This window comes from Festucalex cinctus, chromosome 8, assembly GCF_051991245.1.
Source record: "Festucalex cinctus isolate MCC-2025b chromosome 8, RoL_Fcin_1.0, whole genome shotgun sequence".
NCBI lineage: Eukaryota > Metazoa > Chordata > Actinopteri > Syngnathiformes > Syngnathidae > Festucalex > Festucalex cinctus.
The window spans coordinates 15,754,752-15,781,919 of NC_135418.1; the positions used below are offsets into that span (position 1 = coordinate 15,754,752).

The window sequence follows — 27,168 nt, forward strand, 5'->3', positions numbered from 1 at the left end:
GCACAAGGATCACTGGTACACCCAAAACACTCCAACCACAATAAGGTTGCAAATATTTTTTTAGGCATTGTTTTTTTTTTTTAAATTAATTATTTTATTAATCTGTAATCTGTATTTTTCTGTCAAAACTCGGCATCATCCTCAAAACATCTATCGATCGGGACAATATATTAATTCAATGTATTTCTAAACAACACAGAGAATTGAAGCATTAAAGATAATTTTCGAGGGAAAAAAAGACTTCGATATGGACTCTGGAGCAGTGGAATTGGGTTGTGTGTTTTGATGAGAGTGACCTCATTCCAGAGTGATTGGCACATCAGGGTAAAAAAACAAAAACAAAAAACAGGTTGGGTAAAACTCTGTTGACCTGACTGCAGAGTAAAAGATACAAGTATGCATATACAACAAACACAATAAAGTTTGCCGCTACAATCGAAGTTAAAGGTATGTGTACTGTGACTTTATGAAAAATGGGAATCAATTTATCTGTTAGTGCCTCTGCCAAAGAGGTTATGAATCACCTGCTTCTCTTGGTTCATTTGTTTGTTCACATTATGTAAAAACATGCCAATAAATCATTTTGTGGCAGTCCTTCAACATAGTGAAAAACTGCATTTATTTTATGTCCACCTCAGTAAGTGGCCAAGTTGAGTGCATGTGACACAACTGTAATGCAAATAATAGCAGTTGGAGTCATCGTTTAGCACGCGAAACAACTTCATTTGTGGGTGAAAGAACATTAAGTGGCTGTTAATTGTATTTTTGTATAGTACTCGTGTCCACAAAACACCCTCACATACATCTGTTGTCGTCCTCTAGCGAGGTGTGCTAATGGAAGTCTGGAATAGTGGACTGATAAAGCTGTCATGACACCTCTCTGCTTCTTCCTCTCTAGCATAAAGTGATAAATGAAGTGGCTCTAATGGTGTCCTTTTACAAAGTAACATTCCACATAAACACGCACCACCGAAAGATGCATTAGATGCTTTTGCGTGCGCGAAGGTTTTAAGAGGCTAATTATAGCTTCTAAACACAATTGTCTCCCTGTTTTATTCCACCATGTATCATTCATTTTCTCTGATTGGACTACATTTCACTGAATCCACAATGCAGCACTTTGCAAGCTCTCCATTGGTTGTCTGAGTCTGTGATACAAGGCTAATATGTATTCTTGGAGTAACTGCAGTGTAGTGCCAGGTTTCCTTCAACATACAGTAAATACAAGTACCAGAGTTATTTCCTTGGGGAGAGGTTTGCTGGTCAGACAAGAATAATGGTCACGAGTGTAATTACTACTTGAGGGCTTCTTTTCCTTCTTCTCCTACCTGAAGCTCGATTTATCCGTCTTTAGGGCCTTGGCAGATGGGAAGCTGGTGTTTTGTTTCAGGCTCCAGCTGTCTGTCTGTCTTCTGGGAACAGTTCATGGAATATTTAACTAGAGCAGACCTTTGAGGCTGCATCTAGATCTTTGTAAACAGGTCACACAGTCAAAACCAAGGCACAGTTGAACAGTTCGCCTCATCTTCAGGTTGCGTCAAATAGAATGTGTAGGAGTTGTGAGTGAACATGTACTGGCTGGTTGCTCAGTTATGTCAGTTTTTTGCTAGCACTTCACAGGTTTGGTTAAACTTCTGTTGCACAATTTGTTTGAGAAAGTGTGTAATCTACAATATGAACCTTGGAGTGCACCCAACAAGTCAACCAAGACCATTTGAAGGACTAGGTCTTAGTCAACTTGGAAGTTTTTTATTTTATTTTATTTTTTTATTTATGCTAGAGCATACAGCAGGCTTTGATGCAGCCTCTCAAATGCAGAGAACGGGTGAAGCAATGATAGTTATTACAAAAACGTCCAGCAGGTGGCCGCAGAGTATAAGAGATCAACCAGGGCCATGTTGAAAACAAGCTGATTTCCCCACAATTGTAAACAGATTTGTGAATAATGATGAAACTTTGAGCGATATTATAATGCTAATTGCTGCAAAACGGAAACAGATAGAAATATCCTCTTTTTTTTTTTTTTTCTTGATGAAGGAAGAGACTCTAATCTTTCTTTTGGTAGGTTCCATGTTTTTATAGCAATAGAACACAATATTCTGTGGGCCTTGCAAAATCAGTCAAAATCCCGTAAAACAGCCGGGGTTGCTTCAGTGAATATGGCTGGGGAGTGAATGAGTTAAGTTCTCCCAATTGTAATTGAATAAAAAAAAAAGTATTTGGAACAACTGACAATATTTAAAGCACAATTGCGTAAAGCAATTATTTTCCTTTGTCGGCATTCACTTGGCGAGAAGTTGAGTGAAAGAGTGAGGGGACCGTTGTACTTCTTCCCACTCCAACTCCATCTTTAAAATGTACTGGGAAGTCCTTGATGCCACGATGAAAAGTGGCGCCTGCAATTGCCCCCAGGCAGTTCATGATTGAAGGGGCTAGGTGATGGGAAACGGATGGTTCTAGGCTGCTGAGCTCTGTAGAAATGTGTCTGACTGCCCCACAGGAATGTCAACTCCTTGATCAGAATCAAAAAGAAACTGTTTGAACAAGGCTTTGTGGAGCTGACATCCCCACAGTGCCTGCGTGGCTGCTCATTAAGAAAAAAATTTGGACGACTGCAATCTTTATCCTGGTTGAGAGTGAGAAGAAGAGCCACCATCTTTTTGGTCAAGAACACTGAAATGCAATGAGCGTTACTTTAGTCAGTCAGTAGTGAAGAAAGATTTGTGGGTTTTCTCTTTTGTTCCTGTTGGTCACGCTGGTCATGCAGATTTTCATTTTTGTTCGTTCATTTCTGCCTTTATTTCTTCCAGCTATTAGCCAATGAAGAATGTTATGTTTTGCTCTATATAGCATCTAAATCAAACAAACTATCCCAAAAAATATATATCAAAAACAAATATACCTCGGGTAAGCCGATGACAGGGCCATTGGTATCTTAGTTGTTCACATACAATTCCAGGAACAGAATTTGAGCCAAAAAATTAAGCTCAAGCTACATTTTCTGTGGGCAGCATGGTGATTAAGTCTGCATGTCTGCCTCCCAGTACTGAGGACTCGGGTTCGAGTCCAGGCGCCGGCCTTCCTGGGTGGAGTTTGCATGTTCTCCCCGTGCCTGTGTGGGTCTTCTCCGGGTACTCCGGTCTCTCAGCTGAGATGGGCTCCAGCACGACCCTTGTGAGGAATAAGTGGTCAAGAAAATGTATGTATGGATGGATGGATGCATTTGCTGTACAACTGCTAAAAAGAAACCAAAGGCAAACAAACCTCTGAGATTCCTCCTATTATTAAATACGTTGTGATGATTACGTCCGAATAAATAGGAGCAAACCACAAAAAAGTGATATCATTGATATCCTCTTTGGTCACCGTCTGTAATTCCCTGACTAGTGACTACAAACCTTATCCAAAATGCTATAAATTCCTTTTCATTCAAGAAAAAAAAAGTCTGCCCAGCCACAGGCTTATTCTAAATATGATCAATAAAAGGTCTGTACCAAGGCTGCACTAGCACAAAAAAAAAAAAAAAAAAATCATCCCTGACATACAGATAATCGCAACAAGTCATGGTTTGCCATACCATCCACAGTCAGAATTTCATGAAATAAAATCTCTGAACATAACGTTTTACAATATTACATGACAGTATTGTGCCATTTCCAGATAGCACCACTCATTAAAAATTCATTTCAATTTAGAATTTAGCCAAAATCTGATTTTGGTTTGGTCTATATCTGACTTTCATGTTACTCGTTCGTGTAGGATCAATTACACTCAAAGCTCCAGTTGACTGGTCCAGCTCAAAATCCATCTTGTGCTGTAAATCAGCTGGGACCATCTGAAGCCCCGACCGTGTCCTTGAACAGAATACTGTGCGCAGAAAAGAAAATGAATAGATGGATGAGAGGGGAAACCCAACAGTTCTAAATGCCTTTGCACTTCAAAATAATTTGTCTTGCCTGCATTTGAATGTTCAGCGACATGACAGAAAGTCGTGCGATCTTCCAGCATTGATCGTGTCCTAAAACTGAGTTAAAGTCAATTTCCTCATCCTGCGGGTAACAATCGATCACTCGTCTCTCACTGAGCCGGACCATCAGTTTAGAAAATTTCTGCCCTTGTGGATCTAATTTGAAATCTCAATCACTGCACTAAGTATACAAAAATACACGGATGTCATTAAGGATGAGTTCTTGTATTGGGTTATTCTGCACCTTGCAGTCATCTGCTTGGGAATGAGCAGACAGATGGGAATACGTTCTCCTCCTACACACCTCACGCAAGGCTTAAAACACTCCGAGGTGGCTGTTTTAGCAAATGAAATTGTTTTTCCTTCCAAAACAAATGAGAGGGCCCAGCATCATTGATTGCAAACAAAGCGTACAATTGGCTGCTGTTGTTACGATGCTGATTGCCTAAGGTGTCATTTGCTCCCCACTGAGTGTTAGCGCTATTGGATGCGATAAAGGAGTCTGTTGAATGCGCGTTTCACTTTTTTCTTTCAACGCTCCTGTCTTGTTTCAGCCTCCATATCAATGTGTTTCTTCTGACAGGACATGCAGTAGCCAATGGAAGGTCACCAAATGAAATATTTAGCCCAATCTGAATTATAATAACTGATTATCTTCCTCAGCTGGGTGAGACCAAACCTCTGAGGAAAAACGGCAGTCAGTGTTGTCTTTTGATGCAGCATGTGCTTTATTTGAGAGCGTGATGGATACTGGGTCACTTTCTTCTCTCAGCCAGAGGCTGAACACAAGAACAGGCACTCATTTGAGTCCATTTCTTTACTTTCATGGTGGCTGGCTGCTAACACTTTCCTAGTACAATTTGATTAATGGTGCACTTTCACTGGTAGTTGTAATAAAGTTAAATGAGGTCATGAATGGCCGAGGCACTGTAGAATCTGCAGTGGGTAATTGAGGAGGTTGGAGTCTCCAAGTTTATTATGTGTGTGTGTGTGTGCGCGCGTGCATGTATTCTCTCATCCATTCCTTCCCTCATAACGTGAGGGCAGTAATTTTGTTGGACTCTATTTAGCAATGGTTTTAAAATTGGTAGAGAATTAGTGAAATCAATAACAATGACACATCTAGTATGAGATGGATATGGAACTGGGATTTTATTGACTTTTTAAAAAATACATATACAGTAATTTGGCTGAGATGCTGTACAATTTTGAATGCAAAATCAAGTGAGAGATTTGTTATACAATATGTCACATTAGTACTTTTTTATACTACTACTACTAACACCACCACTTCTAAGAATAATACAATTAAAGTTTTGGGATGTCCAATATTATGTTATTTTCAGACCGATATTATCACAAGTACTCAACTCTTGACTAGTCACTGATGCAGATACGAGGTAGGCCTACTGATACCACTAGTAATTTCGATACATAAAATTTCACCCAAAAAATACAATGACAGATCAATTTAAAGAAAGACCGATACATCGCAATACAACATTTTTTTTTAAAGAGACAGTGTGTAGGATTTAGTTCCATCTAGTGGTGAAGTAATAATTCATTATTTCAAAAACCCTCTATTAATTAAAAAAATAAGATGCAAAAAAAGTCTGTTCTATCACAATTCTGCATTATAATTTCATGTCTAGTAATTACTAATATTATATCATATTATATTATATTAACTATTAATTATACTGATAGGCTTTACCGCCATCTTTCTGCTATGGATACCGGAAGTAGAAGAACTTTGCGAACGTGGTCAACGCTGATTCCCGTGATTTGAGATCCCGCCGCTTTTCACCCTCTGCTTTGCTCTTGCTAGCTTCTCCCTCTAGCCGCTCTTGTTAGCCACTCAAGCTCGTTCTTGCTAGCCACTCTTGTTAACGCTAGCAAGTTCTTGCTAGCCACTCTTGAATTTGAGCATTGTACAATGAAATCTCAAGACAATAAAGGCTGGAGCGAAATGTTCTGTCCACTCAGCTATACAGACAGCTTGGTCTCAGCTTCAGGTCATGGGTCCACAGGATAGTAATTAAAAAAAAAATCAAAAAAAAAAAAAAAACAAGCACACAGCTAAAACACACACACAAAAAAAATGCTGAGGAATAAAACATTACACTATTCTAAAGTGACCTTGGATGTGCCCTCATCTAAATCCTATTGAATATCTGGTGGTGCTGAAACAAGCAGTCTGGAGAATGTGCTTCCCTTTCACAAAGTACTCAACAAAAGGAAGATATTGCTTCACGTGCAACTCGGTCTCCCTTTTTTGTGTTAGTGCTGTTAATACACAACAATGATCTGGAAAAACAAAGATATCGAATTGTAAAAGGGGCTGTTGTGTGATATGACTGGTGTCAATTATGGATTGACCTAATTGACCTTTGGTATGGGATTAGGTGTGTGTGATACTTGCTTCTTTCTTTGAACGTAATATTCTGATCCAGGATGTTTTTCTGAAAATGTGATGACCTTTTTCAACAAAAACAAATCTATCATATACAAATAAAGACTTTTCATTAGCAAAATTTGGAGTCTTAGATAATTTGTAGATTTTCTGTAACTGAGAGGTCCTTCAAGAAATTCAATTTTCTAATATTTAAAGACTTCATTGTTCATCCTCTACTTCTTTTTAGTTAGGTCAGACCTCTCATTTCTCTGGGCAGGTTTGATGTTCTCTGGCGCACTGTTGAATCAATGAGATACTTTGGGTTCTTTTCTAACCGTGGATCTTTTTGCCAATGTGCACTTCTGGACGACATCCAGCACAATCTCACTTTCAACAGGTCGGATTATCTCTAGTGCTTCTTATCTGTGAACGAAACTTGACTTTGAACATCTGACTGAGAAAAGCCGTCATTACAAAACTGTTGCACTAGTGCTCTGATACAATTGAATGAATGTCTTTTTTGATGTGTTGTTTTTAGATAAATGACCTTCGGCACCCCTAAAAATAGGCTTGGCACACCTATGCTCAAGTTAACTTTTTTGTCATGGCACAGGTTTGCATGTCACTTGTTGCTAGGCAGGGTTCACGGGGATCAACAATTTGTGCCCTGTAGACATTAAATACATTCAAATGTAAATGTCAGCAATGCCTACAAAGCTGTTTCAATATCACTTTGGGACTTGAATCATTGCTCTGTATGAAAAACGGACATATTCGAAAGAATCAAATCATGCTGTTTCTATTCATTGCCATGGCATCTTTAGCGTCTGGCCTTTCCACGTTTACCTTGAAGTACACAGGCCTAAATAAAAACTATATAGTAGTCAACATAAGTAGTGTAGGCAAAGCAAAACAAAACAAGCCAATTATTCCTCATTGCTGCTTTAATGTCAGAGGTTCAAAAACGAAGGCTGAGTCTTTGAAGCATTGCGCTGATGGACGGGCAGGTTATATTATACATGCAGCATTTCTCTGACTCCACAGTGACCCTCATACATGAGCTCTTTTCTTCATCATCTTCAGCTATTGCAAGATGAGCTCTTTAATGTTGCGGCTCTATCACCACCTCCTAGATGCGTTTATTCGATGAATGTTCTGTTTCATTGTTTTGGGTCATTTGAGGAAGTGCTATCATCTTGCGTGGCATCCTCATGAGGTCTCTTCTCCATAACTGGAATATTACGTTTTGCTGTTGCAAATCAATAGTGAGTTTCAAATTTGATTTTCATCTCCTCTTTCCAGTGGTTCTTAGATTAGCTGGAATTAAGGTGTCTAAAAGTGAAACAAGAATTTTGAGGGGAACTGGGACAGAGTTGTTTAAAGTGGAAGTCAACCTTAAACATTTCTTGACAATAATATGTTATATCTGACCTCACTAGTCGAAACATGACATTCTGATTTAATATTACATTTGTGGAATATGAGTTATGAAGCAATATCCAGTTGTTGTTTTTTATCTATCTCAGGAGGCAGCCATTTTGCCACTTGCTGTCCACTGAAGATGACACCAATGTTGCTCAGGGTTCAGGTAACAACCAATCACAGCTCAGCTTCAGAAAACAGGTGAGCTGTGATTGGTCGTTGCCTGAGCCCTGAACAACATTGATGTCATCTTCAGTGGATAGCTAGTGGCAAAATGGCTGCCCCCTGAGATAGATAAAAACGGCTGAATTTTGTGGCTGTAAATTCAGTTAATAACACAAAATGCGACTGACAAATATTTTGATTAAATATTATAGTTTAAATGCTAAATCGAATCAACCAGACCTGAACATTTCATTGCCAAACACTACATCAATCCATGGTTGAGCATATATATTGAAGTTACTTGTCAACAGCGTGCATCCATTGTGTGTCGTACTTGTTGATTTTTGGATTTCACCACCTTCAAATAGATCTGTTAAAATCTGTACACGAACATGAGTATGTTTTTCATTTCAAGGCCAGTGGCTGATAACATGCTGTTGAAATGTTTTAGAGTGGGTGTTCGTATTGAATCCTTGGTGCCAAAAAGCACTCACAGCTTCTCACATCACTTGTACACATGACAGGGATGTTGAACATTGATGGAGGCCTTTCAGTGTGCAGCTTAAAGGTCTCCTCCTAGTTGACTTTTACCTACTCACCTCTGCACACAGCTGGAAAGACTACTTTGTTCGGCGCCTGTTAACCAGAAGGAAGCAGAGATGTGACAGAAAGCTTTAAATTTCAACATCATTTTTAATCGAGGAATTGTAAGCGGTAACAATTTAACTCATTCAAGAGTGAAATTGTCACACATGCAGATAATTTGTAGGCAAATCAATTTCTTAGATTGCCATTGTGCAACCAGTCTGACCTTAACACATCTGTGATTGCATGTTGTGCACTGAATGTATTAATATTTATATACAGACGTAGATGTAGGGAAAACAGAGTCATTTAAAAGTTCTGCATCTTCTTTTTCTTCATTGCAAAAGAATAGCAAAAAGTACAGTAAATGCCCGTAACGATTTAGCAACGTGTTGCTCAAAAATTCCCACTTCCTACAATTACAACTAAGTTCACACCTGACTTCTCTTCTGCAATGTTGGCAAGCAACTTGTAGCGATCTCATTGACACTTAAGTACCAATCACTGGAAAATGATAGTGCCATTAACTGCATCTTAAGTACAGCAGTGAGTAACATTTGACATTTGAATAGGGATCACATATTTTTCAGTGATGGTCTTCTCTCACATGTGTGGGTGAAACAAAACGAATAATTGACAAATAATAAAATGCATGAGGAGATGCCAGTCCAATATAAAGACACATCATAAACTGTACATTATACAATACATAAGAAAGAGGAAGTACAGTGCTTACAGCTTGAAGTGAAGCATTCTGGGCCTTCAAAATTGGCATTCCTGTCTGGGTAGTCACATATGTCACTGTGCCCCCGCAGTACAAGCTTTCCAAGTAAGGGGCAGTCATTAATCACACGTTAAAAAAAAATTTGTGACACTAAAGGAACTTTAAATTAACTCAAAATTAACACACAGATTTTTTGACACCCCTAATTTAAACACCAAAATGGTCAGCCAACCAAACCTTATCATCTAATGAAAGTCTGCCATTTTAATGTGAACGTAATGCAAAACACTGTAGCTGAGCTAACAGAAATTAGCTTACATGTTAAGGAGTAGCAACACATGCAAACAACATATTACATATTCATGGACATCCTCCGCTCTGTAGGAAGAAAGAATATTAAAACGGCAAAACATTACACTTTATTACATGTCTTGCCATTAATTAATGTCTTCCAGTAGAGCCAATCACTAACTAAGGTGCTGAGGGGGGCAATGCTAATTTGGGCTTGCCTGATGATAATAGTGGGTTTCATTTGCTATACTTTAATTACATCAGAATCAATAGAAAGCTGATATATGTTGCCTCCCCTTGAGAGATATTAAAATTTGTTTAACGTATGACTGTAAAACTACTACGGCCTACTGTATATATTGAGCACATTTGCAAATGATATCTTCTAAAACAGATGATTAAGCTCTAATTGGATTTTACAAATGTTGCGGGTGATGGTTGTAAAACGTTGACTCTGCAGCCCAATTATGTTAGCAAACCTCCCACAGATTGACTCATTATTATGTTCTTATCCTCCATGTCCTTGAGATGCCCCCCTGCTGTTACAATCCCGCCTTCTGCGATATTTCCAAGATAATATGACACTTGCTTCTTAATATGACACACAAGTGATTAACAAGGTCATTAATCAACTTGTAAAATATCAACAGAAACTGTAATAATCCTCAGATGAGACACATAAATCATTTTTATGGCCTGCTGTTTAAAACAAAAGTGCTACATTTTCCAAGGAAACAACAAAATGATTGGGCTGTTATGATTTAAAGGGGAGCAGGGGGGTGGTGGTGTTCATGTCGAACTCAGCTGGGGTAATCTCCACAACACAGATGACAATACTTTTTAGTAGAGAACAAACGGGAGTGGAACAACCATTTTCATGAATATCTACACTGGCACAGCCAACAAATGTTTGTCGCCAGGAAATACACTTTTAAGACGACGAGGACCCAGCGAAACAGACAGCCTCTTTGTGGAGCAAAATTGACTTCCAGCCCAATTCGTTTTCTGAAGAAAACCACTGGGAAGTTTTAATAAGGCTGTTAAAAGTTTTTTGAGTACATTTTGAGCAAGTTGCACAATGGAGAGTCTTGTACACATTGTTTTCTTTGGGAATATTTGTTACAATAAACTCACCTATGAATTATTAAGGAGATTAATTTAAATGTAGTCTCCCAGGGAGGCGTTATTATAGCCAAAGCAAAAGCTGCTCTGTAATGTTGGGGGCCAACAACTCTGATCATCAAGGCCCACAGGAAGTTTAAGAGCTAAAATGTCGAGGACGGATTTATAAACAGATTGAATTCTGCCGCCTGGAGACTATTATTATTATGGTCTGTTACATTACTGAATGAAATCATTTGGCGTTTAACTTTGGTAAACAGGATATTGCGCACTGCACAGTTTTTTTGCTTGTGTGTTTTTATATAGCATTTACTGTCCTCACATCATTTCTCCTCACAATCTCTAACATTGTAAATTCCATGTCATGGGCAATATAATTAAATGTAGTAAATAAATACATAAGTATAAATACAATATCCATGGTATATAAGATCATTATATGTTGTATACTACAAATGAGTGAAAAATACTTTCTGGCTCTTCCATCTTTCTTTTTCTTTGAGAATCATTTGATCTGGACAACTTAAAAACATGCAAATTCACACATGCAGCTCATGGCCTCAATTTGCATGAGATAACAGTGCAAGCCTCGTTTGATGTTAAACGTGCAATCTGGCACTCACTGTCTTGGCTCATGAGTCTTCAAACAGACTCATGTTTGTTCATGTTGCATTTATGAATGGGACAAAGGTATATACGAGAGCGAGAGGAAAATTAAACCTGAATCCTTTTCTTTCAATAAAAAAATGCAAAAAGCCACAAAATAAATAAATAAATAAATAGGACTGCTTCCCCAACTATTGCATACTCTTCATTAGGTATCACTGCACACTGCAGAATTGTAATGCAACATGAGAGCTCGATCAAAGATTCTGCCTTTGAAAATGTAAAATGCTTAGTTTTGATTTACACTATCAGAGTGGTATTTACAATTTTAGAATTTTTTTGGTAATGTGGTTGTATTTTGTATTTGTATTTCTAAAGTACATTGTTTTCGTGTACCTTGTGTTGCATGCTTTCCATTTGATTGTAGTGTATCAACTAGGGATGGGCGAGTACCGATGCCAGGTATTGGCATCAGACTGATACATAGCCCTATTTCAAGGAACACACTAAAAGACTAGAAAATTGCCATGAATTCCATGCAATTTTAACAAAAAAAAAATGCTATAATGGCACAAACAGGTCTTTCTTTAAAATTGTCTTTTTTTTCATGTATCGAAAGTACTTGTATCAATATGTGATATCGGTATTGGTGACTTCTTAAGAATTGAGTACTCAACTGGTATCGGTCTGAAATAAAAATAAAATAATAATAATAAAGTGATATCGAACATCCCCAGTCGCAACTGTTGTGGCCGATAAGTGCATACTCCAAATGCATAGTAGCAACTAAGATATATTTACGTTGAGACAGAATGTAACATATATTACTAGAGATGATAGATACAGTTTTGACCTTGACACAGCACAACTGTCAAAGCCACAAAATATGACCTTAATGTTGCTGAGCATGAATTATTGTCTATTTAATTATTGTAACTGATCATAAAATCTACCACAGAGGGATCCCGGGGAAGAAATGCGGCACCATCATCTTGTCTGCAGAGGAGCTGAGCAACTGCAGAGTAAGTACACCATCATTATTATCACAAATGACAGTTTGGAAAAGCTGCTTGATTGATTATGGAAAGTACACATTTTTTTTTTGATATTTTATGATCATACGTCCATTTCCTATTGCTCATCCTGTTAAGGCTCACAGGGAGGCTGGAGCCGATCCCAGAATACTTGACTGGACTGGTCACTAGTCAGTCACAGCCACATACAAAGACAGACAACCATTGACTGTCACATTCATACAGTCACAGAGTGGGAACTGGACTAAAGGCAGGCAAATGTAACTGTACTTCATCAGTGACACCATTTTTGCAGACGCCCGTGCGCTCGGCATAAAAATGGCACATCTGCATTTTCCTGCTGGCGCCAGTCTAGTTTAGCTTGTTTTGGAGCTTGGTTGCAGCTCTATGCCTTGATAGGTATTCCAGTGTATTCTATTGCATGCCCTTGAGGAGTTTGGCAATAAATAGCGTTTTTCCACTGCAGGCCAGCACCGCGCTTGTCGGCTCGCTGGCGGGCCAGCCCATCTCAACCCACGCACGCACTGCGTTTCCACCCTCAATGTGCGTCTGGGACGCTGGGCGGAAGTGACGCATAACCGGCTGCGACACAATAGTCAAGCGCGGGGGGAAAAAAAACAACCAAAACGCAGAAGCCATGGAGGACGACGCTGCCCGGTATCGGTTGCTCGTTCTGTTATTTGTGGCGCTTCTTCAGAGCTCGCAACGGAAGGAGGATCGCTGCGAAGAAAAGGATGATATTTTATTTTATTATTTTATCGTCTGAAAGCCCTCGAGGCTATACACACTGATAGCAGTGAGGGCAAAGAAGACAACGAACACTTGTCGAAAAAGACGAGGCTGGTAAGCCCACTGATGACATCACAGTATCGACCACCCACATTTTACGTCATGTCCTGGGCTCGCTCTGGCCCCGGTAGGCGAGAGGGCCGCGAGCAGCTTGGCACGGTCCACTTCCGACATGGGTAGCTGTAATGGAAATGCTCGCTAACACCGTGCTGGCTGCAGTGGAAAAACGCTATTAGTGACCAAAAGTAGACTAGATTTAGACTAGCGAAAAGCCGGTCTAAATTGTGGTGCAGATGATGTGACGCAAATTTGGTGGATTTGATTGAGACGCAGGCAGACAGATTCTGAGCTTCGTGAATTTGATTCATAAATGTGACAACGGCAATGAGAAGACAGCATCATTATTGCTGTATATATACTTTGTGTGACATTTTTTTTTGGTGCTCGTTTACGAATGTAAAATATATCCCTTAGCTCAGTATAGGATGATTAAGACTGCTCCTAAGACAAAAAATATATATATCTTTGTCATAAAATCTTAAAACAGGTTAAAAAGAGACAAAAATATATCAACTTCGACCAGCTGTAGTTTGACAATTTATTCATTTATTTATTTTTTCCTTGGGGGGAGGATGCTTTGGCTACAGTTTCTAAGAAGGCATATTATGCAATGTTTCCACCAAGTAAAACCACTCCCAGGTGTTGTCATCAAATATCTATGAGATGCGTTAGTCAAAATTCCTGAAGGTTCAATAATTACAGCACTCTTATCTCACTTTTTATATACCTTTTTAAACCAGCCTGTTTTGAGGGGCTCTCCTGTCTCAAACTCCACAACTCTCCCGGTCCTCCTTTAATGTGGAGTGTGCCAATTCACACACACAGAATAATGAGCGAGAAGATGGCTGGTGGCTATTTGTGTACATTTGCGGAAGCACTGAGTCTGAAGGGGTAAAATAAAATAAAATAAAATAAAATAAAATAAAATAAAATAAAGACAAGCAATGACTGTATTTTCACTGGTGGAGTCGTCATTGTACTCGCCAATTAGTGTGAGGATCTGTGCAGGCTGACAGATCACCAGACCCAAATACCCGCTCATTGATATCTACTTATTTTATCCCCCAACCTGTATATGGTCGTGTGTTTATGCTGGCGGCTATATCTGACCCGTTCACCCCTCTCACAACACAGCAGACAGGACATCTGTTGTCACTCAGCGGAGTGGCACACTGTTGAATGAAATGGCCCCGCAACATGATGAGGTGAATGCTGATCATTCTTTCGACTAAGCCTGCGGTCTGAAGCTGTGGATGCTCCACTGAGCTCACCGCGCACACATTAGAGCAGGATATTGGAAAGCAAGAGAGTGAAACCGAACAAATTGTGCAAAGACAGAGGCAGACAGGCAATGAAAGCGGGAGCAGATGTGAAATATTGAAAACAAAAGCAAATGTGCAATTAAAAGATGAAGAATTAAGGAGGTTGGGGTGTGCACATGTGTGTGAGTGTCAGAGAGAATGAAACAAACACAGTGAAGTGAATCGATAGAGGATTATTTCACACCCGGCAGGTACCAGCTCGTACCTCCAGAATCAGCTTGGATAATGACATTGTGAGGCCGAGATTTGCTTAATTAAAACTCAGCCCAGCCTGACCTTGTCGCCATATAGGACACACAAACGCAAACCCTCACTGTTTGCAGACATTATCCTTTAATTGAATCCCTATTTGGAATCTGAAGCTATTTTCATCCTTTAGCACATTTGGATCATCTCCTTCATTTCCCCCCCACAGTTCAGTATACGTTTGGTAATGTGATATCAACAAGCCCGAGACTATTCAGTCCTAAATTAACTTTGTTGAGATTCAGTTGGCAAGAAAGCAATGTGATCATGACCCAATTTAATTTAAATTCACTACAAAAGTCTTCAGTTCCTACTGTGTTAAGAAAAAATGATCTCATCTACCTACTATTCTATAGATGAAGAAGTGCTGTCTGGAAACAGTTTGCACATTTCTGTGCAGTAAGATGCCAAAATGCCAAATAAGAAGAAACATTCAGACAGAAAGAAAAATAATGATGTGGTACTTTGAAGGGGAGGAGGGTTTAGTAATTGTCGTTTCGTCGGTTCCATTCAAAGATATTGACGTACAGGACACAAACATTCACACATGTATGGTTTAAATATTGATAGTTTTTACCTCCATTTTAACAAATGCTGTTGATCCTCAATCTTAGCAAGAATATGAGTTTGTGCAACAGAACGTTAATGAGGCAGGGGCAGATGCATATTTAATATCCCCAACACTGTTCATCGCCATAAATATTTTTATGTGCCTATTATCGCAGCAGTACTTCCTTTGTGCGTCTTTTCACTCTGGCTGAATCAGGGTAATAGCAGCACCAATGCACAAAACTGTTCAAATACTTGGGAAGACTAATGGGAACCCTGGAACAAAGTGTATAATGTGATGAGAGGAAGAAGAAGCAGGTCTTGCTTTTGTTATGCCACTTGCTTCCATATTAATTCATGTGAATATGACACGGGTTTGCAAGTTGCCCCAAGATAAAAGAACGAATAAAGTATTCTGTGACTACATACTCCTTAATGCATTAATTGATAAGAGGGTTTGCGTTCCTTTATTCATTGAAAAAGCCATGGCTATTGTGTTATACAGTAAAAAGACAAAAGTGTTTTTAAAATGGCTGATAAAATCAAACTTGAACAACACACACAAACCTTTCAATGCGTGGAAGAAGTGGGGGGGGGGGGGGGGGGGTTAATCACATGCATATGATTTGAGTTACCATGACAACCAGGGGCAGCACTGTTTTGACCCCTGAATCATAATTTCAGTGTTGACAAATCACAAAAACATACTACACATGCCAGTCAGTAATCAGACACTAACGTTGATAAACTTGTTAGCTTACACTAATTTGCGCATCCAAAAACACTGCAGCGCTGCTAAACTTCTGCCTTTGACATTACCCAGCCATCACTGGAAAATGATGACTCTTCGCACTGATGGAGGCCAATTACAGTGGTTTGTGGGCCATATTATGTAAATTAGCCCAGTTGCTAGCAAACTAGATGGGTGGGGCAGCGTTGTTGGGGTTGCTAATGCTAAATGTGATCTTTGTTGACTGTTCAACAGTGCTAAGCATGTAATTGCACTCACCATTATCCAACCTTTTTGGCCCACATTGTAAGATTGGAAATATACCGCTAGAAAGCTCAACTTACGTTGTCTGACTAGCGACTGCCGACTGCAGTAGATAGTAGGACTACATTTCCCAAAATACTTAGATGCAAAAGCAGGAAGTAGTTCTAGTTCCAGTCATAGATTTCAATAAAGACGCTGCTGGCCAATGGAATGGAATGTCCGCACGGGGCAGCCATCTTGCCACAGTCATCTTGCTCCGCCTCTCTCATTCATTACTATGTGTTTTATTGTACATGTTCTTTTAATAATCCACATAATTAATAAATAACCGTGTGGAAATCTGTCAAGTTCGAAGCGAGACAGCAGAGTTTATGTTTGTTCAGATCACTCACCTTCGCTCACAGTTAATACAACTGACCATGCTGCCTGCCTGTGACAAGATGGCCGCTGTGTGGGGACCTTGGATTCTGCGCCGTAAGACATCTAGTCTTTATAGATGTCTATGGTTCCAGTGACCGCCTAATGCATAAGTCCATCCTGCTATCGATTAGATGCGGATGTAAATGTGAATTTGGAAGTAAATAGTTCAGTTCAATTTTAATGGGTTTTTTTTTTCGTATGAATCGCAATGAGAAAAAAAAAATTGTCCTGGCCAAACCAGGACATCTGCTCACCCTCTGTATTTTTAATTTCTGCATAAGTAGAGCAATATCTTATCTTCTAAGCAGTGGCGTAACATCATGCTGAGAGGCCCCAGTGCAAAATTATTTTTGGCCGCTCCTCATGTAGCCTCCGTGGACCCCATAATCCGTGACGAATTTGGGGCAAGTGTGAAGTAATTGCCTTGTGCGTCGAGCAGAGTCGCCCGATGGAAACGTGTAAAATTAGTAAAAGTTCAATCAGTCGAACCCTATTTGGAAATAATGAAATAATTATAAAACAGTATATTTGTTTGAAATATAAGTATGTAGATAGATAGATAGGTAGATGGATGGATGGATGTCAGTGAAACCGCAAATATCGTTGTGCCATTTCTAATCTTACTGTAAATTCCTGGAATATGTGTATACCATACATCAAAATGCTTCTGAGTCACCGGTAACTGTCACCTCTGACAGCCTTTGAGGGTCTCAGCCTGTGAAGTTCCATGCCCATGACAAACACAGCAGGCAACTGCAGACATACGTGCAGTTGCTATCCACAAGGAAAGACAAAAAGACATTGAGTGCTTGAGTATGAATAATTTTCAAACATATAAACACCTCTTACAAGTATAATGCGCCTCACTTTTAGATCATCTTGCATGTTGTATGAGACAGCTGTTAATGCGTCATACAGTGAGCAAGCAGCATGTGAGATGAATGGGTACTCAGATGAAATGTAATGAGCTCTGCAAAAAGACGGTGTCAATTGTCAAATGTGGCAGATGTGCAGTAGGTACTGTAGATACCCCCAGGGTGAGGGGAAAGGAGGCAGATGAAGCTCCTTTCGCTGTTGGAGTGGTCATGCTTGCTGCTAAGTGCCTAGCTGGGAGTGATTTATCCCCCCCGGCAGGGGCTCACTGTGGGAGAAAACCGAACCAGGAATGTGAACGGGCATCGACGGTATGCATGCACAGAAACACTCACACAATCTGTCACACTTGGAACCTCACATCCATCCCTTAACTGATTTGCCACCCGGCGCACCGGCTGACACGAGGTGCAAGCTGTGACATTAAAAAGCTATCAAGCTATCATTAGTGGAGCGTTGGCTGCCTGGTGTACGACCTCAGGCAATGATGACAACAACAGCAATTTATTGTTAAAGTGTGTGAAAGTATTGTAATGAACACTATCGCATAGATTAGCCACAGCGTGCATCCAAGCGTTAGTCGGACTGCAAACTATAAGAGGCAGCCATTGGGAGGGGAGCATTAAGAAAGTACCTCAAGCCTTAAAGGCTTGCTAGTGATTTATATTTGGACATGCTGTAAGTCCTACATGATAAATAATGTGTGGAAAAATGCACAATAAGGCTTACCTGTTAGAGAGATAAAAAGCTTACAGCATGAATTAATCTCTCAGCAGTATGGCTGTTTTTGTCACGATTTTACCAAGTGATTTTTTCCCTCCTCCAAAAAATGCCTGATTTTTAAATGTTATTTTCTTTTTTAATCTTTGTAAGGTGGTGTTGATTGTGGTTTTTGGAGCAGAAATAATACTAATAATAAAAAAGAATACATAAATAAAATAAAGATTGCTTTAGGAAGGAGAACCAAGTTTAAAAAAAAATAAAAAAAAAATAAAAAAAGAGGTCATGTGTAATTTGCTAACCAAAAACAGTTGCAAGGGCAATTTTCACATGGAATTACTTCTAACAATACAAAACTATCATTATTGTGACATTTTCATTTCTCAACTCAGTGATTTTTACTGTGTAATGGCTTCGCAGTTGTTGTTGTAAATTGTCACTCTATTAGAATGTCTTACGATTGCATGCAGCATGCAAAATCTGCACAGCATAATCGACATAAACTGTAACACAGTTTTTAATGGTACTTATCGTTTTCTGCTTTACTCTCATTATTATTCCCCCATCTGCTCACTAGGACAGCGCCACTATGCAGTTCTGTGCCAACAAGCTAGACAAGAAGGACTTTTTTGGGAAATCAGACCCGTTTATGGTTTTCTACAGAAGCAATGAAGATGGAACGTAAGTAATTGTCTGTCTGTCTAGCTAGTTAGGACGGTGTCTAGTCTACTGTAGCTACTTAGCTAGCTAACTAGCTACTATCTACCTAGCTACACCATAGCTCATAAAAGTGAGTAGACCCCTTACATTTCTGCAGATATTAAATTATGTCTTTTCATGGGACAACACTGAAATGACATTTACATTTTGACACAATGAAAAGAAACCAGTGGACAACTTTTATAATAGTGTACTGTGTACATTTATTATTCCCATAAAACGATTCAAAATAGTTAGCTAAAACCCTGGCATTAAAAGTGAGGACAGCCCTAAATGAAAATGTCCAAATTCTGGATGTCCATCCATCCATCCATCCATCCATCCATCCATCCATCCATCCATCCATCCATCCATCCATCCATCCATCCATCTCTGGACAACGGTATATCCTGGATTGGTGGCCAGCCAATTGATCAGGCATATAGACAAACAACCATTCACAATGTCTTCAAAGATAAGTGAAGGTGGGTATTTTGGGGTGGTTAGAGGATGCTACCCACAAGTACCCACAAAAATAATCTATATAAGGATATAAGGAAAAGGCAAACGTGAACTCCACACAGGAGGGCCTGGGCTCAAATTTGAAGCCAGAACCTCTTGACTGTAGGTTTTCATACATTTTGCATTTTGTCATCATACAATAGATCACTGTTTTTAATCATTCTATATTGATTTCAATGGTATTTATGGTATGATGACAAAAGCTGTATGCTATGTACAAGAAAACCCTATGTACTAATTCTGTCTAGCTAACAGGCACCACTATATACGTAGTTCAACAGAATCTGTACAGTGTTTGTCACATTGCAACCACTTGTTGCTACAGTTGAATTTTTCTTAGCCGAGGGAAAAGAAAAATAAGTCATGTTGACAGAATGGTGTTTTAGTTGATAACTTGGGGCAAATGTCCTTGCTGGCCCACACTCTAAAAAAAGGACAGGGTGAGCTGGTTCGATGACAGTCCAAAAGTTGATCAAGTAATGTCAGTCAGAAGTACACTAAAAGCTGAAGGGCAAGCCTGCAGCACTCTGGGACTTGAGACGCATGTCTCCAGCAGCTAATCATAAATTCCATATTTTGTTCCACACCAACAAGATTGCAGCTTTCCAACCTCTCATTTGTATCTTAGAAGTAGAGCACTCTGAAATGATGTCAGATTAGTTCTTCTTTACATGAGTGCCACTTAGTGGTCAGACTGAGACGCCACAGTTAGTGACAAACGTGTGTTGCCACAGCTTTATTTAAATGATAGATATTTGTAAACTGAATTACGATCGTATTGAATTTTATTCTTTGCACTTCACCGTATTCCTTCAAAAGAAATTGTACAACCACATATTTTGATTGGGACTGGATTAATTTCATTTAATTGTATATATTAGGGGTGTTAAAAAAAAATCGATTCGGCGATATATCGCGATACTACATCGCGCGATTCTCGAATCGATTCAAAATAGGCAAAATCGATTTTTTTTTTTTTTTTTTTTTTTTTTTAGGATTCACACCTTAAGCATGGAAGAATGTTATATGAACGGAACATTAAGCCTTAATATTTTATTTTAATGCTGTTTAAACATGAAACAGATTACAACCTCTATAAGACTGAAATTTCAGATAAATAAATAATACATTTTCATATAAATCTTACACTCTACAAGCTTACTGATTAGTATTTTCTAAATTTGAATGAAAAAAAATCGCAACAATCGACTTATAAATTCGTATCGGGATTAATCGGTATCGAATCGAATCGTGACCTGTGAATCGTGATACGAATCGAATCGTCAGGTACGAGGCAATTCACACCCCTAGTATATATATATATTTTTTAATTCATTATATTGTATATGTCATGACTGGGTCATGCCAGGGTTAAGTTTGGGTCATGCAAGGGTTATGTTTGGGTCATGACCATGAGGTCAAGTGTCTGTTTTGAACTAATGTAACCATCATCTGCTTTCAACTGGAAAACGCTATGTGATGTCAGGAGCTATGTGATGTCAAGAATCTTTAATTTCTTTACTTGGTCAACAGCCAATCAGATAATTCAATGTCAGTCCTGCTACCCACATGTCTAGCCACAGCCAATCCGATCAATTCACTGTCTATTTAAGCCAAACCGAGAAGTGTGTGTTTGTTGGATTATTACTTCTGTTCCCCTGTGCATCTACACAGCCCAAGGGGGCTTGGCGTCTCGTGATTCTCGATGCATTCTTGTTGTTTCTCGTCTAGTCAAGTTTGTTCTACGCCTCTTGATGTTATGCGAATAAAGAGTTAAAATCTTATTTTTGTCTGCGCTTTTGGGATCCAACCTCAGAACGTAACAGTATGTTCTATACAAAATGTCTTTTATGAACAAATTGAAAACAAAGTATGATAGAAAATTGCAATTAATTTCATGCAATTTTAAGGAAATTTGCTACATTGGGAGATATAGATCATTCTTTAAAATTATCTGTCATTTTTTTTTTTAAATTGTATGTATCAAAAGTACTAATGGTATCGGCTTGAGTGAGTACAGTACTAAAGTGTTATTTACACTTATCTGTATTGGTCTAAAAAAAAGTGCTCTTCAAAATCGAACCCTATGACAGCAGTTAGTTACCCTGCAAGTTAAATCTATACAGTATGTAACCATATGCATGTAAACCATCTTGAAAGGAGGAGCGAGAAGATGCAGTAGATTCATAACAGAGCCCAAATGAGCATGTACTGCACGATATTGGCATGCTGCAGTGTCTAATAAGTCACACACAACTCATGATGCATACAGAGGCAATAGTCACATCACTATTGCAAACAGCAATGTCTCCAAGAGAGCATACTGTATACAGGAGAGGTCATTAATATAAAAAGCCCACATAAAAACAAAACACTAACCGTCAAACAGTACAGTATATCACCATATAGCACCATCCTTTTCTGAATTTCAGCTTCAGCCTTGTATCGAACTGGAGGTGCTATAGCAAACGCCTCATTAACACTTTTGCAGCTTTCTTTGGGCCATAAGGAAGACCATATTCGAGGGCCGAGACTTAAAGGGGTTTCAAATGCTCGGGGCACTTAGTGGAGCACAAGTAATCCAAATAAAAGTGACACGCCTTGTTGCTTGGTGAGAGGATGGTTTGGTATTTAATAGGGATTTATGCTCTGTGAAGCACTCCAGATAGCAGAAATCCATTGGTACAGAAGGGCCTGGTTTAGAGAGTCAGACTCACATATGAAATAATACTCCAGGGTCTATAAAACAATATAACTGGGAGAGTAGCCAGGAAATAAACAAAGCTGGACACAGCCCCTATTTGAAGTGTCATACTTGGCTTCCGCAACGAAGTCTCTGTCCTTTCCATTGCACACTCCTCCTCCCCTTAATTTGCATACTTATCTCTCATGTCTGCATAAAGAGAATTAATGAGCAAATTCTTTTCACTGCCACTTTAACTCTTGTCCCCTCATCGACACTCTTCTTGTCTAGGTTTACGATCTGCCATAAAACAGAGGTGGTGAAGTACACATTAAACCCAGAGTGGCAGCCATTTACCATTCCTGTCCGAGCGCTCTGCAATGGCGACTACCACAGGTAAAACTGGCCCACAAAACATCTCTCGCTACCACTCTCGATTTCGACATAGGCATGTCGGATGACCTACCTGCACACACACACACACGCAGCCCGATAACCCCATCCACATCGTCTGACCTCATTGATTACTGCTGCAATCTATCGATGACCTTCACGGCCTCGATTGGTATCCATCCAACAATGTCCAGTGTACTGATGGCAGCCATTACTGGACCACAAGCATCCTTGAGTTTAACCAGCAAGAATCAATATCGTCTCAACATGTTCCACTATTTTTTTCCCCCAGTCACACTTTTACATCCGTAGATTACTACTCAATATTGATTCTTACTGAAAAGCATTCAGTGAGTGCCTTTATATCGCCACTGGATACCTCGTTGTGCTTTGCAACACTATCCTTTTGCCAAAATTAAAGCACGATAAATGTAGAAATGACAACACGTATAAATGGGCCATATTCAAATGTGTTTAAAGGGGAATAATGTGTTTTATGTGAACTCACTAGTCTAAACATGACATTCAGATTAATATTAGATTTGTGGAATATGAGTTATGCAGCAAAATCCAGCCCTTTTTTATCCATCTCAAGGTGCGGCTATTTTGACACATGCTGTCGACTGAAAATGACATCATGAAAATGACCAATCACAGCTCACCTGTTTTCTGAAGCTAAGCTTTGCTTGGTTGTTACCTGAGACCTGAGCAACTGTGATGTCATTTTCACTCAACAGCAAGTTGCAAAATGGCCGCCTCCTGACATTGATATAAACTGTTGGATTTTGCTGCATAACACATATTTCACCAATGCAATATTAACCAAAATTTAGACTAAAACTACTACTACATACTAGACTAGAACATATTATTGTGAAAAAAAATGGGTTGACTTCCTCTTTAAATTAATTGACTGCCCAGTTATATTAAAGGAACTGTGACTTACTATTATGTAATATGGAGTTCTTGCAATTTTCTTCATAAAGTGGAACCTTTAAGGTTAAAAGAACATACTCCACTCTGTTGGTTGACCTGCAAGCAGTCTTTAAGTTATGTTGTATCATCCCCGGTTGGAATGGCACAAATATTTAATAACGCCATTGGGACACACTGCCATCTTACTGCTTCGAATGGCATTTTACTTAATTCAAAGTGGCCTAGCAGCAGGTGTGGTCTAAATCTGTGCAGGGGTGGGCTAGACTGGGTATTGGTATTATCGCAGATGCAGGCAGCTTGGCGTGGTTAAAAATTTCCTTTTTGTGCAGTTGTGGGTGTGAACACAGCTGACTTGATTTGCCACCAATCGAAGCGGCTGCTCTCATTCGCATGAAAATCGGCGCAAAATAGGCACATAGGTTAAGTGTGTAACTGTCACACTGTCAAAAGTGCACTCGTGCTCAACAGTTATCCAAAACACTGGTTCTGGTCAACTTATGATTCAATTGATAATTTGCCACGCCCACTTGAACGAATAACCAAATTACCAATCATTGACGCACAGCTCTACTAAACACTGTTTTTTATGCCTGGAATCCTTCTGCTTTAGTTTGTTCCATAATATAAACACATACATCATTTTTTTAAATGAGGCTATTCAGTTTCATGTTTTCAGTTAAAGTTCAAGAGTGAAAGGGTTTAACAGGGTCAGTTATTTTATGCAAAACATAGTAATTAGATAGGCTTGGCATTAGAGAATACAAATGAGATGTAACACTGAATTAATAGTTTCCTCATTTCATTGACCTTTAGCATCTGTTGGACTGCACTGCGACAGATGATGGATTTCGCTTGTCTTACTTGGCACATTATGAATCAAGACACATTGTGTTATAGGGGATCAGAACTCATTTCTCCCCTATCTTATCTGTCTTACTTTCATTTAGAAGTCTGATAGAAAGAAAACAGGCTAAAACAGGAAGGCGCTATAAGCAGTGATGAAATAGAAGTGACATGCACATTTTTTCTTCTGGAGGGTAAGAAAGTTTTTCTGCGATACTATTTTTTGTCATAATGTGTGTGTGCCTCCAGTTGAACTCTAATTAAGGGGGATTCTGTGAAAATAAAGGATGTGTGTGAGATCAAACCCAAGAAGACAGAATGGATGAGATGTGCTTGTAATGTGTAACAAAACATTGGGGGAAATTGTGTCAGCCAGCGTATCACACATGGGCTCCAAAAGGGGTCACTAACCTGTCAGAGTCGATCATCGACTCGGGAGTGAGGTGGGCATCAAAGGCGCACACACACACCCGCATGCATGCGCGCACACCTACACACGCAGATATTCACAAACATGGTGTGAGTAATGGAATGTGACAAGTCACAAGCTGAAACAGTTTGAAATGCTGCAGGTCTTTAAAATATGACCAAGGCAGCTCAGAAACAGGTTATACACTTGCTTTGCTTGCGTTTTTTCTATCCATATTTCCATTGGCTGTTTGTCATACATACATATTTGTTTCTAAATATACAACAGGCAATTGCTACTACTACGTAGTACCCAATCATAGCGATATAGCATTACACTTTTTTCCCACCTTTTTTTCCCTGATTTTTTTTAGCATGCCTAAAATGGCGTCCAGCATGAGTCGCCCGTCCACCATTATATAAGAAGGTCAGCTGCCCGGTGATGCAGTTGGGCGACAGTATGCATGGAATGGTATGCTTTTATTGTCAATACATAAAATGTGTGAAACAATGGATCGAAATGTCACTCTCAAGGGCCCACAGTCTCAAAAACTTGACAACAACAAGTGTCCACTTCACAGCGGCGATCCTTGATCGCCCGGGCCAACTTTACCTCATCCACTGCTTCCAGTTCCTTCTAAACATACGTTGCGTGATTCGCTCTTTTGCATAGAGTACAATAAGTCTCGGCTATGTTCATGCCCATAACGGCGCTAACGCCCCTTTCTGACTGCACTCATCTGCAAAAGGAGAGAAAACACCCATGCGCATAATTAGACGATGTTTTGTGCAATGCTTGTTATTGGCACAAAAATAGAACCCTTCCACTTGAATTTCTGAACTCTTGCAGTCTCTATGGTTTAAAGCACACTCTTCTTCCTCACCTCAAGTGGGAAAAGGCACCGGAGTGAGTATAAGACCACAGAAGTCAGTGCTTGGCCTTCTGCTGATGTGCTTTTCTCTAATTGGATTAGTGCATTAGTTGGGCATGTTCCTGCTCCTGGCTTGACTTCATGCACCAGAGGGCAACAGAAAAAGTTGTGGCATGTCAACACACAGGACACCTAGGATTTTTAAATGGAGCATGTGTTCAAAGGACATTCCCGATGAACCTAAATTTGGAAACAGGACTATCGTTGCACAAAGAGATAAGGAAACTAACATAGGGCCACTTAGAGTCTTCAATTAACCTACTTTGCATGTTTTGGGAACGTGGGAGTGAACCAAAGTACTCTGAGAAAGCCCAGTACAATAACAACATACAAACTCTACACTGGAAAGCCGGAGCCCGGATTTGAACCAAACACCTCTGAACTGTGAGGAGATGGTACGAACAAAAAAAACGACAACAACTATGCCACCTGGTTGGGTACATATTTTCATATTTTTACATTTTATCGTATTGTATTCATATTGATTGTAGCTTCTCACAACATGATATTTCCACAGCAAGATGCCCATCGATAACGCCTTGTTCCTCAAGTAGGCATTGTACGTGATCCAAGAATGACAATAGACTTCATTTGGAGAGAGAAAAGTGTCTTAGAGAGGAGGCACTGTCGTGCAGTGTTACAAAAGAGACAACAGAAGTCCAAAGAATGTATTCCAGACTATAGTAGGCAAAAGTCTGAGAAATCAGGATGAGCTAAATGAAAATGTGGACATGGCGTATTATGCTTCTTGGCTAGGCCCTGAATAATGTAGCGTTCGTTTCTCATAACAACTCGTAACGACAGTGGCATTTCTGTTCATTTTGAGAACATTGAGTCCTTAGATGCTGAAAGTCCAGTCCAATCCTGTCTTCGCACTTCCACTGCACATTTAATCCATGCCTTTTAAAACCAGCTGTTGAATATGATTAATCAATTTGATTTACATTTTGATATTTAGCTTACTACTCTGTGTTGCAATAAAAAATGTCTTAATACTGAATTGTTATGTGAGATGAAAATTTGCTTTTAATACAATTATGGACTGCACCAGCTGACTGGTTGGTCCGTCTGCATCACAGTTCTGAGGTTCAAAGTTCAAACCTGTTCTTCTCATGTCTGCGTGGATTTTCTCCATTCTGGTTTCTCCCACGTCCCCAAAACATGCATGATTGTTTCCCCCAGAGATTTGAGCGACAGTTAATAAATTAATGTAGTTTACTGATTTAATTAAAACCTCCCAAAGCTAATTTCATCCACAGTGACTCAGGAGTTTTCGATTTTCATCTGTGGCAAATATTACAAGGCGATTTTTGTAATTACAGCAGGAGAATAGTTCAATGTTAAATGTACTCCACTTTTTTTCCACTCTCTCACAATCACATGTCGCTCCATTACTGAAGATAAGTCATTTCATTAAAGAAGCCTGAGAATAATAGGAGAACAGTGGCAGATTAGTTCTGGAGTGTAT

At 39.4% G+C, this 27,168-nt stretch overlaps 1 protein-coding gene across 5 annotated transcripts in view; it reads left to right on the top strand.

The window, feature by feature from the left end:
* Positions 1 to 27,168, top strand: part of cpne5b (copine Vb) — an 89,111-nt gene that overhangs the window by 40,856 nt on the left and 21,087 nt on the right. For all 5 annotated transcript variants that reach the window (XM_077529142.1, XM_077529143.1, XM_077529144.1 and 2 more), the window contains 3 exons: positions 12,236 to 12,299; positions 18,862 to 18,965; positions 22,480 to 22,584. In XM_077529142.1, coding sequence (XP_077385268.1) covers positions 12,236 to 12,299; positions 18,862 to 18,965; positions 22,480 to 22,584 — 273 coding nt within the window. The remainder of the gene's footprint in view (positions 1 to 12,235; positions 12,300 to 18,861; positions 18,966 to 22,479; positions 22,585 to 27,168) is intronic.